The sequence below is a fragment of the Bombina bombina genome, chromosome 1, assembly GCF_027579735.1.
Source record: "Bombina bombina isolate aBomBom1 chromosome 1, aBomBom1.pri, whole genome shotgun sequence".
Lineage (NCBI taxonomy): Eukaryota > Metazoa > Chordata > Amphibia > Anura > Bombinatoridae > Bombina > Bombina bombina.
In genome coordinates, this window is record NC_069499.1 from 1,270,861,070 (window position 1) to 1,270,877,750 (window position 16,681).

At 37.5% G+C, this 16,681-nt stretch overlaps 1 protein-coding gene across 1 annotated transcript in view; it reads left to right on the plus strand.

The window, feature by feature from the left end:
* BANP (BTG3 associated nuclear protein) overlaps window positions 1-16,681 on the plus strand; it is a 1,088,809-nt gene that overhangs the window by 1,060,210 nt on the left and 11,918 nt on the right. Inside the window, exon 12 of the mRNA XM_053701244.1 lies at window positions 15,156-15,299. Coding sequence (XP_053557219.1) covers window positions 15,156-15,299 — 144 coding nt within the window. The remainder of the gene's footprint in view (window positions 1-15,155; window positions 15,300-16,681) is intronic.

The window sequence follows — 16,681 nt, forward strand, 5'->3', positions numbered from 1 at the left end:
TTTTTTTTTAATAAGAGTTAATTTATTTCGTTAGAATAAAATTATATTTAACTTAGGGGGGTGTTAGGGTTAAAATTAGCTTTAGGGGTTAAAAAATTTATTAGAGTAGCGGTGAGCTCCGATCGGCAGATTAGGGGTTAATACTTGAAGTTAGGTGTCGGCAATGTTAGGGAGGGCAGATTAGGGGTTAATACTATTTATTATAGGGTTATTGAGGCGGGAGTGAGGCAGATTAGGGGTTAATAATAATATGCAGGGGTCAGCGATAGCGGGGGTGGCAGAATAGGGGTTAATAAGTGTAAGGTTAGGGGTGTTTAGACTCGGGGTACATGTTAGAGTGTTAGGTGCAGACGTAGGAAGTGTTTCCCCATAGAAAACAATGCTGAACGCGGCTTTTTTGCAGGTGTTAGGTTTTTTTTCAGCTCAAACAGCCCCATTGTTTTCTATGGGGGAATCGTGCACGAGCACGTTTTTGAAGCTGGCCGCGTCCGTAAGCACCGCTGGTATCGAGAGTTGAAGTTGCGTTAAATATGCTCTACGCTCCTTTTTTGGAGCCTAACGCAGCCATTCTGTGAACTCTCAATACCAGCAGTATTTAAAAGGTGCGGCCAGAAAAAAGCACACGTAGCTAACGCACCCCTTTGGCCGCAGAACTCTAAATCTAGGCGTATGTAAGTACAGTATTAGGTTCTGTTATATTTTCTCCTATTTTATTTAATAAAAGGTTTTCTTTTGTGTGTATCTGTGTTTGTTAATTCCTTTTTATGCATTGTGACTCTTTTCTTGTTCATAATAAATGTTCATAATAAATGTTCCTTTATTATGTTTCGACTTAAAAACAGTAAATATCAGAAACTTATACAGTGGTGAGTGACTTCTAATAGCAACTGAATAGTAATACAGGTATTTGAAAATAATCCTTCAGGTTTATTTTTTTATTTGAAATAGCTGCTTTTTAGACATGTGCATTCGGTTTTGTCACTAATGCAAATTTATGAAAAAATCGGATATTTGTTACGTTTTCACAAAACAAAAACGGATGTAAATTTTGTGAATTTATTACGAGTTGAAAGTACGTGCGACCACCTGAGCGCAATCGTGATTTACGTTAGAATGGTTATCATGACTTCAGAGCTGTGAATAACTGTTTTGCAAAAATAAAAAGTGTCACAAAACACATAAAAAATACATTACAAAGTACAGTTACACTCATAATAACACCATCTAATAAAAATTATTCACAAAATCTATACATATGTATATATGTATTTATATGTGTATATTTGCATTTACAGACATATTTACACATATAAACACATAAATACATATCTACATATGTATTTATGGAGCATTGGAGTCCTTTGCAGTTAAGTAGATGAAAACATGTAAAGTCATATTTATGTAATATTCATATTTAATAAAAAGTGTTATAGTGTGTATTTACTGTAAATATTTTACATTCCAATGTTCTGCACATAGCAGAATATGTTCTAAGTATTTTTAAAGAGATATTCCTATATATATCTGTATATATCTATACCTATATATATATATATATAAAACTATATATATATATATATATATGTATAGATATATATTATATCAAAATACCTTCAGATATATGTAGAAATATGTATTTAATAATATATAGAACATATTCTTCTTTGTGAAGAACACTGGAATGTGAAATATTCATATTTTCATGTTGGGTTAGTGCACATTAGTTTACGAGGTCAGGTTAGCGCATATGTGAATATTCTATCGAATTTGCGTATATGAGGAAATGTGATCAGGTTAGCGCGACTAGGGTGTAAGGTTTTTTTTTCACTTTTTTTTCTTTATTGACTTCTTTGGTCGAATAGATTATCGTTTGTACAATAGTCTAATTGCACTCTTCGGGTTAGCGTGAGAGTTCAAAATTTCTACTTTCAACTTATAATACGAGTGCAACCCGATGAGCGCAAAAAAGTTTACTTCTAGCGCTCTAGTGTAAGCGATAAATAGCTCTCCACTTGTAATCTGGCCCTTAATAGGCAGAGTCTGTAAGAAGCATAAACCTGCTCATGTTATTTCTCTCTCTCATATACAGTATCTATCTATCTTTATATCTGCATACATTATTTATATATATATATATATATATATATATATATATATATATATATATATATATATATATACACACACACACACATTATATATTTTTATATATATATATATATATATATATATATATATATATGCACACACAAACATACATAAGCCAGTATAGGTATTGATATATTCCAGATATTTCAGATACAAAAATTTCTCTCCCACCTCCCCACTGGGAATTTGATTTCTGCTGATGTCTCTTATTTACATACGGGTAGATTACAAGTCTTGCGTTTTGAGCTGTGCGGTGCTACCGTGCAGTTTATTCTCACCGCTCACTTTCCTACAGCGCTGGTATTACGGGTTTTTACAAACCCGGCGTTAAAAGGCAAGAAGTGAGCGTAGAGCCAAATTGTGGTCCATACCTCACTCCAATACCAGCGCTGCTTAAGTCAGCGGTGAGCTGGTCGTACGTGCTCATGCATGATTTCCCCATAGACATCAATGGGGAGAGCCGGCTGAGAAAAAGTCTAACACCTGCCAAAAAGCAGCGTAAAACTCAGTAACGCAGCCCCATTGATTCCTATGGGGAAACACATTTTATGTTTTACAACGGCTTTTTCGGAATGAATATCTCTTTAAGTAACGTCATCCAAGTTGGCGTCCCTTAGATTCCGATTGGATGATAGAATTATATCAGCCAATCGGTATTAAGGTAGAAAAATGTTCCAATCAGCCAATAGAATGCGAGCTCAATCCTATTGGCTGATTGGATTGAAGTTCAATCCTATTGGCTGATTGCATCTGGATGAAGATTTCTGCCCGTCTGGAGGACTACTTCTGCTGGCTTCGTTGAGGACATCTTGCCGCTTAGATGAAGACTTCTCCCGGTAAGTGAATCTTCGGGGGTTAGTGTTAGGATTTTGGGTGGGTTTATTTTTTAGGTTAGGGCTTTGGGCCGCAATAGAGCTAAATGCCCTTTTAAGGGCAATGCCCATCCAAATGCCCTTTTCAGGGAAATGGGGAGCTTAGGTTTTTTTAGTTAGGCTTTTATTTGGGGGGTTGGTTGTGTGGGTGGTGGGTTTTACTGTTGGGGGGTTGTTTGTATTTTTTTTTACAGGTAAAAGAGCAGATTTCTTTGGGGCAATGCCCCGCAAAAGGCCTTTTTAAGGGCTATTGGTAGTTTAGTTTAGGCTAGGTTTTTTTTTTATTTTGGGCAATGCCCCGCAAAAGGCCTTTTTAAGGGCTATTGGTAGTTTAGTTTAGGCTAGGTTTTTTTTTATTTTGGGTGGGCCTTTTTTATTTTGATAGGGCTCTTAGATTAGGTGTAATTAGTTTAAATATCTTGTAATTTGTTTTTTTATTTTCTCTAATTTAGTGTTTTTTTGTGATTTAGCTATTTTAATTTAATTTATTTAATTGTATTTAATGTAGGGAATTGATTTAATTGTAGTGTAGTGTTAGGTGTTATTGTAACATAGGTTAGGTTTTATTTTACAGGTAAATTTGTATTTATTTTAGCTAGATAGTTATTAAATAGTTAATAACTATTTAGTAACCTTAGTAACCATTCTACCTAGTTAAAATCAATACAAACTTGCTTGTAAAATAGAAATAAACCCTAAGATAGCTACAATGTAACTATTAGTTATATTGTAGCTAGCTTAGGGTTTATTTTATAGGTAAGTTTTTAGTTTTAAATAGGAATTTAAATTCCTATTTTTAAATAGGAATAGATAGGAATTTTATTTAGATTTATTTAAATTATATTTAAGTTAGGTGGTGTTAGGGTTAGACTTAGGTTTAAAGGGTTAATAAATTTAGAATAGTTGAGGACGGCAGATTAGGGGTTAATAAATGTAGGTAGGTGTCTGCGATGTTGGGGGCAGCAGATTAGGGGTTAATAAATATAATGTAGGTTGCGGCGATGTCCGGAACGGAAGATTAGGGGTTAATAAGTATAATGTAGGTGGCGGTGATGTTAGGGACGGCAGATTAGGGGTTAATTATATTTAACTAGTGTTTGCGAGGTGGGAGTGCGGCGGTATAGGGGTTAATATGTTTATTATAGTGCCGGCGATGTCCGGAGCGGCAGATTAGGGGTTACAAAATTTATTTTAGTGTTTGCGATGCAGGAGGGCCTCGGTTTAGGGGTTAATAGGTAGTTTATGGGTGTTAGTGTACTTTTTAACACTTTAGTTATGAGTTTTATGTTACAGCGTAGTAGTGTAAAACTCATAACTACTGACTTTAAAATGTTAGGAATGTTGCGGGATAGGCTGTACCGCTCACTTTTTGGCCTCCCAGGACAAACTCGTAATGCCAGCGCTATGGAAGTCCCATAGAAAAAAGGGTTTACAAACTTTACGTAAGTCGGTTTGTGGTAAGGCCAAAAAAGTGTGGGGTACACCTATACCTGCAAGACTCGTAATACCAGCGGGCTTAAAAAAGCAGCGTTAGGACCTGTTAACGCCGCTTTTTCACCTTACCGCAAAACTCGTAATCTAGGTGATAGTCATTATGTAGAGCAGTGTTTCTCAGTTCCAGTCCTCAAGGAGCCATAACAGGACAGATTTGTTTGTATTTCACTTGTAAGGTTGTTCATTAGCTAAATTAGAACTGTCTCACCTGTGCCCAAGTAAGGAAATGCTTTAAATCTGGCCTTTTGTCATTACAACAGCATTCTTATTTTTCACCAGGCAAAGGCAGATATTTCAAATGACAAAATACAAGTAAAGGAGCTGTTTTCAAACAATTTAATAGACTCCAGAAGGTAAATAAATAGTATAATTAGGAACACATTAAGGGCTAGATTTTAAGTGGAGCGCTAATTTACTGTGCACCCGTAAACGGGCAAATTCGCCCAGTTTACAGGCGCGCAATAAATAACCAGCCATTACGAGTCGCTGTTTATTGCTACCGCAAGCTCTGGTTAATTTTTAAAATGACCCCAATTGCTTTTTTAAAAAAATAGCATTTTTTTTTTTTTTAAACTGCATGAAGCAGTTATCAGGGGTTAAAGTGAGAGGGTGTGGGGTGTTAGAAAAAAAACTCAAAAGTGCTTTTACATTATGGTCTATGGGAACTGTGTGTTCTCTAGAAATATATATACAGTATCTCACAAAAGTGAGTACACCCCTCACATTTTTGTAAATATTTTATTATATCTTTTCATGTGACAACACTGAAGAAATGACACTTTGCTACAATGTAAAGTAGTGAGTTTAAAGCCTGTATAACAGTGTAAATTTGCTGACCCCTCAAAATAACTCAACACACAGCCATTAATGTCTAAACCATTGGCAACAAAAGTGAGTACACCCCTAAGTAGAAATGTCCAAATTGGGCCCAATTAGCCATTTTGCCTCCCCGGTGTCATGTTACAAGGTTTCAGGTGTGAATGGGGAGCAGGTGTGTTAAATTTGTTGTTATTGCTCTCACACTCTCATACTGGTCACTGGAAGTTCAACATGGCACCTCATGGAAAAGAACTCTCTTGAGGATCTGAAAAAAAGAATTGTTGCTCTACATAAAGATGGCCAAGGGTATAGATTGCCAAGACCCTGAAACTGAGCTGCAGCACAGTGGGTAAGACCATACAGCGGTTTCACAGGACAAGTTCCACTCAGAACAGGCCTCGCCATGGTCGACCAAAGAGGTTGAGTGCACATCTAAAGATGATGCACAAGAAAGCCCGCAAACAGTTTGCCGAAGAAAAGCAGACTAGGGACATGGATTACTGGAACCATGTCCTGTGGTCCGACCAAGAAAAACATATTTGGCTCAGATGGTGTCAAGCGTGTGTGGTGGCAACCAGGTGAGGAGTACAAAGACAAGTGTGCCCTGCTTACAGTCAATCATGGTGGTGAGAGTGTCATGGTCTGGGCCTGCATGAGTGCTGTGGGCACTGGGGAGCTACAGTTCATTGAGGGAAACATGAATGCCAACATGTACTGTGACATACTGAAGCAGAGCTTCAGAGACTGGGCCGCAGGGCAGTATTCCAACATGAAAACAACCTCAAACACACCTCCAAAATACCACTGCCTTGCTAAAGAAGCTGAGGGTAAAGGTGATGGACTGGCCAAGCATGTCTCCAGACCTAAACCCTATTGAGCATCTGTGGGGTATCATCAAACAGAAGGTGGGGGACTAATATCCACCAGCTCTGTGATTTTGTCATGGAGGAGTGGAAGAGGACTCCAGTGGCCACCTGTGAAGCTCTGGTGAACTCCATGCCCAAGAGGGTTAAGGCAGTGCTGGAAAATAATGGTGGCCACATAAAATATTGACACTTTGGACCCAATTCATATAAATGGGAACGAGGCTCCCATTGGAGCCTAGAGAATCTCGCTTTCGTGAGTGTAAAGCTTCAGTGCAATGCGAATGTGAGGTGGTGTTCTTATTGCACCTAACTTGTAAAACCAGGGCTGGTATTACTAAGTGGAGCACAAATATCGCTTTCGTAAAACCGATATTTGTGCTCCACTTGTAATCTGGCCCTAAACATTTTACAGTACAATATTCTTTTACATAGAAACATAAAATGTGACGGTAGATAAGAACCAAAAAGGCCCATCAAGTCTACCCATATTACATGTTACTGCCTCATTAGTATAGCCTTATTCATGTTTTGAATTCCTTTACAGTCTTTAGGGCCAATTTAAGAAATTTTGAGCGGACATGATATGATGTAGCGTATCATGTCTGCCGCACATCGATAAATACTGACAGCATACGCTGTCGGCATTTATCATTACACAAGTAGTTCTTGTAAACTGCTTGGGCAATGTCGCCCCCTACAGATTTGCAGCCAATCGGCCGCTAGCAGGGGGTGTCAATCAGCCTGATCATGTAGGATCGGACGGATTGATGTCCGCAGCCTCAGAGCAAGCAGACAAGTTATGGAGACCGCTGCTTCATAACTGCTGTTTCCAGCGAGCCTGAAGGCTCGCATGGAAACAGGGGCATCAAGCTCCATCTTGATAATTCGGCCCCTTTGTGTTTACCACCTCAAATTAAATCCACCACCCTTTCTGTAACAAAAAGCTTCCTCACATTTCTCCTGAATCTTTAGATTGTGACCCCTTGTTTTGTCATTTGTTTTTTTGTAGAAAATGCTTTCAGCTTCTTCTTTATTAAATCCCTTCATAACGTTGAAGGTTTAAAGAAAAGTGTCATCATTATTGCAGGCGTCTCCTTAATCTGCTGAGGTTTACTATTATCACCTCTTGATGACAGAGAAGAGGGCTTTTCATTTAGTTATTATAAAATAACGTCTGTCCGTGAGGTCTGGCACAATATCATCAAACAAACACAGTACATATAGGGTTACCAGCTGTGCTTCACAATAGTACTGGTCACCCAGCAGTTGGCTGTGGTAAATGGGGTTGTGACAACACTTTATGGCCCTGATGCTCATGTAAGTTGTGTGCACATTCTGGAACAATCAGTTTTGTCTTTTTTTTTTTTTTACTTTTTTTTCTGGACAAGCAATACTGGATTGTGTTTAAATACTGGACAGCTGGCTACCCTAGGTACATAGGCACATGTACACCTTTGTCTTGCAGTATGGTCCTCACTAGGCAGGATTGCTAGTTTAGCTAAGACATTAAATGGACAGTAAAGTCATAATTAGACATTCATGATTTAGGTAGAACATACAATTTTAAACAACTTTCCAATTTACTTCTATTATTGAATTTGCTTCCTTCTCTTGTTATCCTTTGCTGAAAGGTTTATCTAGGTAAGCTCAGGAACAGCAATGAACCTAGGTTCTAGCTGCTGATTGGTGGCTGAATATATATATACCGATTGTCATTGGCCCACCTATGTGTTCAGTTAGAAACCAGTAGTGCATTGCTGCTCCTTCAAGAAATAATACCAAGAGACTGAAACAAATTTGATAATAGAAGTAAACTAAAAAGTTGTTTAATCCCTTAACGACCAACGTCATACTCTGTACGACGTTGGTTGTTATGCCCTTAAGGACCAGCGACGTACCCTGTACGTCACTGCAGTCCTGGGCTTCTCTTTGCTGCGATCTCGCTCAAAATAGCAAGATCGCACTGTTTCTGCATGCCCCACAAATAGATTTGCAGAATTACCAATGCAGAGAGGGCCACTCTGTGCATCGGACAGCAGTGGTGCCGATCGTTGGTGGGAGCCTTAGCAGGGAGGCGGCTGGGCGGTAAATTGCCGTTGCTGCATCCGGATCCTGTCCGGGATCCTGTGAGGGTGCGGGGCTCGGAAGTGTGCGTGTGTGCGCGCGCACGTGCACGGTAATCACCGATAGTGTAAAACGCAAAGGAGGGCAAAGGGAAAGGAAGTAGGAAAATGTTTTGAAAAAGGGATCCAGAAAGGGGAGGGTTTTGGGGGGGGAAGCTACACTACAGAAAATAGGGGGATTCTATTTTTTAATTAAAAAAGGGCAAATTTGTTAGGAAAATGGGTACTGGCAGACAGCTGGAGGCCGAAAGGTCGAGGGAGGAGGCTTAGAGAGCTGTTTGGGGGGAGGGGATCAGGGAGGTTGGGGGCTAAGGGGGGATCCTACAAGGCAGAATATTTTATTTATTTTTTAAATTAAAAAATAAAAATACCCTTTTATTTTAGTACTGGCAGACTTTCTGTCAGTACTTAAGATGGTGGACAATTGTGGGGTGGGGGGAGGGAAGAGAGCTGTTTGGGAGGGATCAGGGGTAGTATATGTCGGGTGGGAGGCTGATCTCTACACTAAAGCTAAAATTAACCCTACAAGCTCCCAAATTAACCCCTTCACTGCTGGGCATAATACACGTGTGGTGCGCAGCGGCATTTAGCGGCCTTCTAATTACCAAAAAGCAATGCCAAAGCCATATATGTCTTCCATTTTTTGAACAAAGGGGATCCCAGAGAAGCATTTATAACCATTTGTGCCATGATTGCACTAACTGTTTGTAAATAATTTCATTGAAAAAGTTAACAATTTTTTTTATTTGATTGCATTTGGTGGTGAAATGGTGGCAGGAAATATACCAAAATGGGCCTAGATTAATACTTTGGGTTGTCTACTACACTACACTAAAGCTAAAATTAAAGGGACAGTCTAGTCCAAAATAAACTTTCATGATTCAGATTGGACATGTCATTTTAAACAATTTTCCAATTTACTTTTATCACCAATTTTGCTTTGTCCTCTTGGTATTCTTAGTTGAAAGCTTAACCTAGGATGTTCATAAGCTAATTTCTTAGACCTTGAAGGCACCTCTTTTCAGAATGCATTTTAACAGTTTTTCACCACTAGAGGGTGTTAGTTCATGTGTTTCATATAGATAACACTGTGCTCATGCACGTGAAGTTATCTGGGAGCAGGCACTGATTGGCTAAACTGCAAGTCTGTCAAAAAACTGAAATAAAGGGGCAGTTTGCAGAGGCTTAGATACAAGATAATCACAGGGGTTAAAAGTGTTTTTATATAACTGTGTTGGTTATGCAAAACTGGGGAATGGGTAATAAAGGGATTATCTATCTTTTAAAACAATAAAAATTCTGGTGTAGACTGTCCCTTTAACCTTACAAGCTCCCTAATTAACCCCTTCACTGCTGAGCATAACACACGTGTGCAGCGGCATTTAGCGGCCTTCTAATTAACAAAAAGCAACGCCAAAGCCATATATGTCTGCTATTTCTGAACAAAGGGGATCCCAGAGAAGCACTTACAACCATTTGTGCTATAATTGCACAAGCTGTTTGTAAATAATTTCAGTGAGAAACCTAAAGTTTGTGGAAAAGTGAACGTTTTTTTTTTTTTTATCGCATTTGGCGGTGAAATGGTGGCATAAAATATAACAAAATAGATCAATGCTTTGGGTTGTCTACTAAAACAAAATATATACATGTGAAGGGTTATTCAGGGACTCCTGACAGATATCAGTGTTACAATGTAACTATCGCTAATTTTGAAAAAAAAAATGGTTTGGAAATAACAAAGTGCTACTTGTACTTATTGCCCTATAACTTGCAAAAAAAGCAAAGAACATGTAAACCTTGAGTATTTCTAAACTCAGGACAAAATGTAGAAACTATTTAGCATGGGTGTTTTTTGGTGGCTGTAGATGTGTAACAGATTTTGGGGGTCAAAGTTAGAAAAAGTGTGTTTTTAATTTTTTCATCATATTTGATATTTTTTTTACAATAAATTATAAGATATGATGAAAATAATGGTATCTTTAGAAACTCCATTTAATGGTGAGAAAAATGGTATATAATATGTTTTGGCACAGTAAATGAGTAAGAGGAAAATTACAGCTAAACACAAACACCGCAGAAATGTAAAAATAGCCCTGGTCCTTAAGGGAAGGAAATTGTAAAAGGGCCTTGTCCTTAAGGGGTTAAAATTGTATATTCTACCTAAATCATGAAAGAAAATTTTTGGGTTTTATGTCCCTTTAACTGAAACAGACCTTGCCCCAAAAATGTGCTCTTAACCAAGTGTATAGTTTCTTACCTGCAGGGCGTTTCGTTATTGACAAAGTGCTCACCACCAGTTAGTGACCCTGAACACTTGCCATCCTTCTATAAACTATACAGAGGTTTACATATGTATTTCACATCTAGTATCCACCATAATTGAGAGTGAAGTCTGTGTATTTCAGCTGTACACCTTAGAGGGTTTAGGCATCTCAAAACCTGATCCATCTCAGCTACATATAAAATCTTCATGCTGTACTCACCTGATTTGGTTTTATAGAGAGGTACTTGTCTTTATAGCACCCAATATTAACCAAAGTGTGGGCGGAGAATGATAGGATGGTCGGAGCTTGACTTGGTTGGAGTCAAGGAGGACTGAGGAGTCCTGTGCATTGTCACTCCGCCTGTTTGTGGCAACATTGACATAAATGGCAAATAGTAAAATGTTTTTCTGTGTTTATATATAACAATTTGTGTGAAGTTTAGGCATTTTACCCCTTTTTTAATTTCTAGGTGGTTCTCTGTATCTTTTCCATTGTGTAGCACTATTTTATTTTCAGCTAAAACAGATATCTTTCCTCCGTGCACTTTTACTCACCTACTCACACCGTGCTTAATCCATTTCAGATGCTTCCTGGGGAAATCTAATGAAACATTTTACATTTATGTTGTGATTCTTTCCATTAGCCAATCTTTCTCAGGCATTAAGCGCTCCATTTGTTATTGTGCACATCCTGAAGTTGCCTCCGAGCATTTTTACGGATAACTGCACCCGTGGAAATATGATTGGAAATTTGACTTTGTGTCTTTTAAAATCATAAATACTTGTATTCAATAAAGGGATACAGATCTTTAACATCTGATTTAAATTACATTTTATGTCTGGGAACGGTTCAGACTTTTAAAGGAAAACAAAATGAGTGATATACCTTAAAATATTGACTTCATATGAACAATATTGTGTGTCATTGTTTTTAAAGAACAACTGGCCATACCATGTATTGTGAATTTATGTTTTAAATAACCAGTTCTTCAGCTGAGTAGCACAGTAGGTTACAGACTTTTCTTTTTGGCCCCTCTAGGGAGGGTGGCACAAAGTACAATTGTAGCTCAAAACAAAGGGTGGAAAATATCCCTTTAATGCTTAACAGTTTTACAGACCTCATTAGTTTGTGTATGTTGTAACGTTCAAAAAGGAATTGATCATTAGTATAATATACATTCTTTTCATCAATCAGATACATGTAGTTCTATGAATACCAGCATGTGCGTGCCTGGTATATATATCCCTTACCGTAAGACAGAGGGGTGCTTTGTTTATATTATATTATACATTTCTGCTTGGAATGTTCAGTAGCAAGACTGTCTGCCACTGCTTTCCAAGCCAAACACATATGGGGCTGGCATGGATATTTGATAATGAGTCAATGCAAATGTTTAAACTTTCTTCATCTGGGGGGAAAAAAAAGCTAAACAAATTTTTAGGCTTTAATTACAGAAGGTCACTCACTGACAACCGCAAAGCAGCCTTCCTTTTTCTATTTGAAGTTCTTTTGTCCTTGCCACAATAATACATTTTTATTCTTGTGACAGGAGGAATGACTATTTGGGACATGCGGTGACAAGGGCAGTGTGATAATATGCAGAGCTGTCTAGTGCAGTGTAGAAAAATAAATTCTTTAAAACTTTCTGGTCTGGTGAGATCTATGGTGTGTCTCCTCAGCACTGTAAGGTCCATTTAAAGACTTTTAGGAAGGCAGATTTTATATTGAGAGTTGTTTATCTCGCTATGTAGGTTTATTTATGTGAAGAAGTGACACCTACTTATATATACCTTCACCTATCACCAACTGCAACTAAATGTAATTGTTCCTGTACTACTCCATCTTGGTGACAGGGAGCACTGAAATGTCAGTTATTCAGTAGCAATGTAGATTGCATGTATACAAGTACAAATTCTACTCTATGACAGTAAGTCAGGTGTCTAAATACTGCTGAGCATTGCTGGACATTCCACCCATTCTTGGGGCTTCACTTCTTCTCCTGCATTGGTTTGGTCCACTCTGTTGGTACAGATACGTTCTAATAGGCATATGTGAGACTTAGGGATATCTTATTTAGATATGACATTGAAAACAGAGGATCAGTTGTATTTATTTCTTTATGTAGGACCTTAAGGCTAGGAAGCCATCCTCCATTTCTAACATGCATATTAAAGAGTGGAAATTAAAATTGTAACAAATAATGTCTTCACATGAAAAATGTTAAGCAAATGCTATTTTAATTAAAATTATCATGAAATTAATTTGTGCACAACTGATACATAGGTAGCACCCAGAGGATAGGCACATAGATCCTCAAGTGTGGCATGAGTAAGTTGAATTATTTAGCACAGGAAAAAAAAAAATGGGGTTTCCATTTTAAAGGTAATTGCAATATTTTTACATGCTTGGAATCTGTTATTATTTCTTCTGTTTTATTTGTTTTTGTTTTGATTGGGCAGGATTGCTGGTTATTTCCTGGTCTATCTGGTCTTCTCTATTAGGGGCTGTTTTATTACCAAAGCATCAATTATTAATATTATTGAGAACTTCACAAGAACAATACAGTGATTTTTACTATGCAGTGAGCCGCTACGCCAATAACTGCTAAAGCGTTCAACCATATTGGGATAAGTTGTGGATTTTGTGGAGACAAATCTCCACTGGGCTTCACTATCGACACTATAGATCTTGGAACTGAAATATTAGTCCTCAGTTTTCTGCATTAGGTTTTGCTACATCATCTCTCTAAATGGTGGCCTTGTTTACAGATAGAGGCTTTTCAGAGCTAGGTACTGTAATCTGTGTTTCTCCTTTATCTGTTTATCTGTTTTTTTTTTATTTATTTTTTGATGGGGAGATAAGGCAAATTTCTCCTTTATTGCTTCTGAATATAGTAACTTTCCAGTATATTATTTTTAAGTCTTTAACTCTGTCTAACATCTACAACAGATGAGGAGGTTCTGCTTCACTTGCTGGATTTAGTCCAAATTATGAGTGGTATTTAAAAGCTATTGAAGATATCAAGACATTATTTTGTTTATCCCTTTGGTTCCAGAGTAGGACAGAGAGCTTCTAACACTACTTTGGTTACATTTTTATTCTTCTGTGACCTTTCTCCCCTATCAGCTCAGAAGTAGGCTCCTCCTTTTTAGGTAAGAATGTGTTCTACTAGGGCTATGGTTTCATCTTGGCTTAAGTATAATGAGTCTTTGGTTGATCGCTTCTATACAAAGTGGGCAGTGGGTAGACACAGGGGGCTAAGCACAGATTCATGGTGGTCTGCATGGTCTGAAGCAAGCTTTAAGAGTTATAGGATGGGGATGCATAGTTCAAATTGTATTTAGAGGAAACCTGAACACTAATAGAGAATGAGGGACAGAAGGGCAGACCTCTCAAATCTGGACAACAAATTGCAGGATGATTAAGAGCTTTGGATGCAGATATGTAGATAGAGAGAGTGATAGATAGATAGATGGATGTCAGGGATAATATTGGAGAACCACATGATGTATCCATCATTCTAGCAAATATAGATAATCCACGGGGGGGGGGGGGTATTAAAACTACTGCTTTGCCTAAAGTTACATACAAGTACAAAAACAAATATGCAATGTATTAGTTATTAGCAAGCAGTAATGCAATAATAAAATGGTCTATGGATGTATCTCCTGCAAAGGGGTTACACACATAGTTAAAGTCAGAATCAGAGCAGCAATGCACTACTAGAAACTAGTTTAACACATTTTGTGAGCCAATGACAATAGGCATATCTGTGTAGCCACCGATAACCAGCTAGCTCCCAGTAGTGTTACTGATTCTGAGCCTACTTAAGTATGCTTTTTAACAAGCGATACCAAGAGAACTAAGTGGATTTGATAATAGAAGTAAGTTGAAAAAAAGTTGAATGATCTATCTGAATTATGAAAGTTTAATTTTAGTGTTCATATCCCTTTAAGTGTGCCTGATTAATGCATTAAATATGAAATACTACAAAATATAGTTTATGACCCTGCACTGATTTTACACTCTGAAATATTAATTTAAAAAAGGGAATATTTAAAAGTGTTTTATGCATTTGCCCACAGCACATTATTTCCATGTCAGCTGGACACATTCTTAGTAACTGAATAAAGGCTTTATTAGGAGTACAGAGAAACCACTCTGAGGCTAGTAGCAGCGAAAGGGTTAGGCTTTGGCCTTCTATTTCTGAAGCTCAGTACACACACGCCACTCAATATTTCCTGGCCATTTCTAAGAGCTCAGTGGTTGTCTACTCCGGAATTCCACCCCTGTAATCATTACTGTGGTATGCTTATTTGGCTGGCATTGGACATACAATACTTTCTAGAGCCTTGTGAATTCACATTTAGCATCTTTACTACTGTAATGTTGTTTAATCTGCCATGCTTTAATAAAGGTATCCAAATAAACAATCACTGTCATCGTTAACAGACGCACTATCAGGCTATTGAATCTGTGAATATTATGATATATGCATAATACATTTCATGCCTGTCCTCTGTGGTATTGTGTATTAGGAATTAACAGGCACTTCCTCTTTTGATGCAGGTTCTCCAAGGAGCCCAACTCATAGCAGTTGCCTCTGCAGACCCAAATTCTGGTGTGGTTGATGGGTCGCCCCTCCAAGCCAATGATATTCAGGTCCAATATGTTCAGCTTGCATCTGTGAATGAACCTTCAGGAACAGCCCAGGTGTGTACATTTTTATTTAAGCCTTAGGAAACAGTTATTATATATTTACTACTTGATCATAACTGTGCCCACCACGACAGTGTGAATGAAGCACAAGCAGATATGTCTAGCGCCTCATGAGTAAAGAGTAAACCTAGAATTATTCTATTAAAAGCAATTTATTATATGTTCCAGACTGGCTGTGAAAGTGTTTTGTTAAGAATGGAATAGGTTGCTAAGTTGCTGTAATCAGTCCTTCATTACACTTGTGGTCTGGTATTCATTTATTTGCTGTCATATTACATACACATTAGTGTTAATTCCAGCCACTGAGTGCCAACGACAAAATTGGAAAAAGAACTGTGACAAATGGCTTTGCACCTTGAGTTATTATATTATCTCACCCATATGCAGTATATATTTTTTATATTGGTATACTAAGTGGGTTTTGGAAAATTGTTTGACCTGTGTGTCTCTCATCGTCAGATTTAACTGCTAGCTTAGAACACATTTTTAATTTACTATTTAATGCAAAATTAAGTGCAATAAAAGATGTGAGTTCAGCATATTAATATTTTGGCGACACCTGCAAGTTGGCTTATGCAGAATAGTTCATCTATACGACATTCTGTTTATTTTCATGCAGAAATCTGTTAACTTTTGTTTGATCCACAAAAGTGCTTTTACCATATCAGTAACTGAATTGATAAAATGCAAACGTAAATAAATAAAATGATTACTCTTTTTAACAATGAGCAGTAGACACTCACAGTCTGTTTTGAAGAGACGTGACACAGATCTGCTTTGTCAAATAGAGAAAATGTTTATAGCTCACAGAAATATCAGTTTGTCTTCTGTATTCTAAGCTATCTGACCTGCACTCTGCTGGGGATATTAATTGTGTGTCCAAAACACTTGGAGTTCATGTCTGACTTTATGATTAGTCTTCAGTATGTGCACAAGGGAGATTAAAATTGATAGTTTTACTAGCAAGATATTGATAGCTGGAAAGTCTTTTTTGACTTAAACAGTTAATAAATTATCATGGGGAATAACTTTTGCTACTTTCATTTAACTCTTCTAAAGACTGTTATTGTGGTGACTAGCAAAAGAGAAATATACTTGATCATAGTATTCAAGTCGACATACACATAAAGAAAAAGTTTTTTTTTAAAGAGCAGAGCTGCTATCTGGCAATGGTAAACATTTCTGCCCAGTGCCAGGGACCCAGTCGAATTCCAGGTCTGCTAGTACCAGTTACTCGAGTATCTATTTGCCAGTTCCTTTTTTTTTTAATTTTTTTATCTGTATTGTCTTTTCAGCCAGAATAGATAGCTCAAATTATTTTAGCCAAAAAAAGCAGCATCAAAAGGAAAGCACAAGGGGAGTACAATATTGTAAGC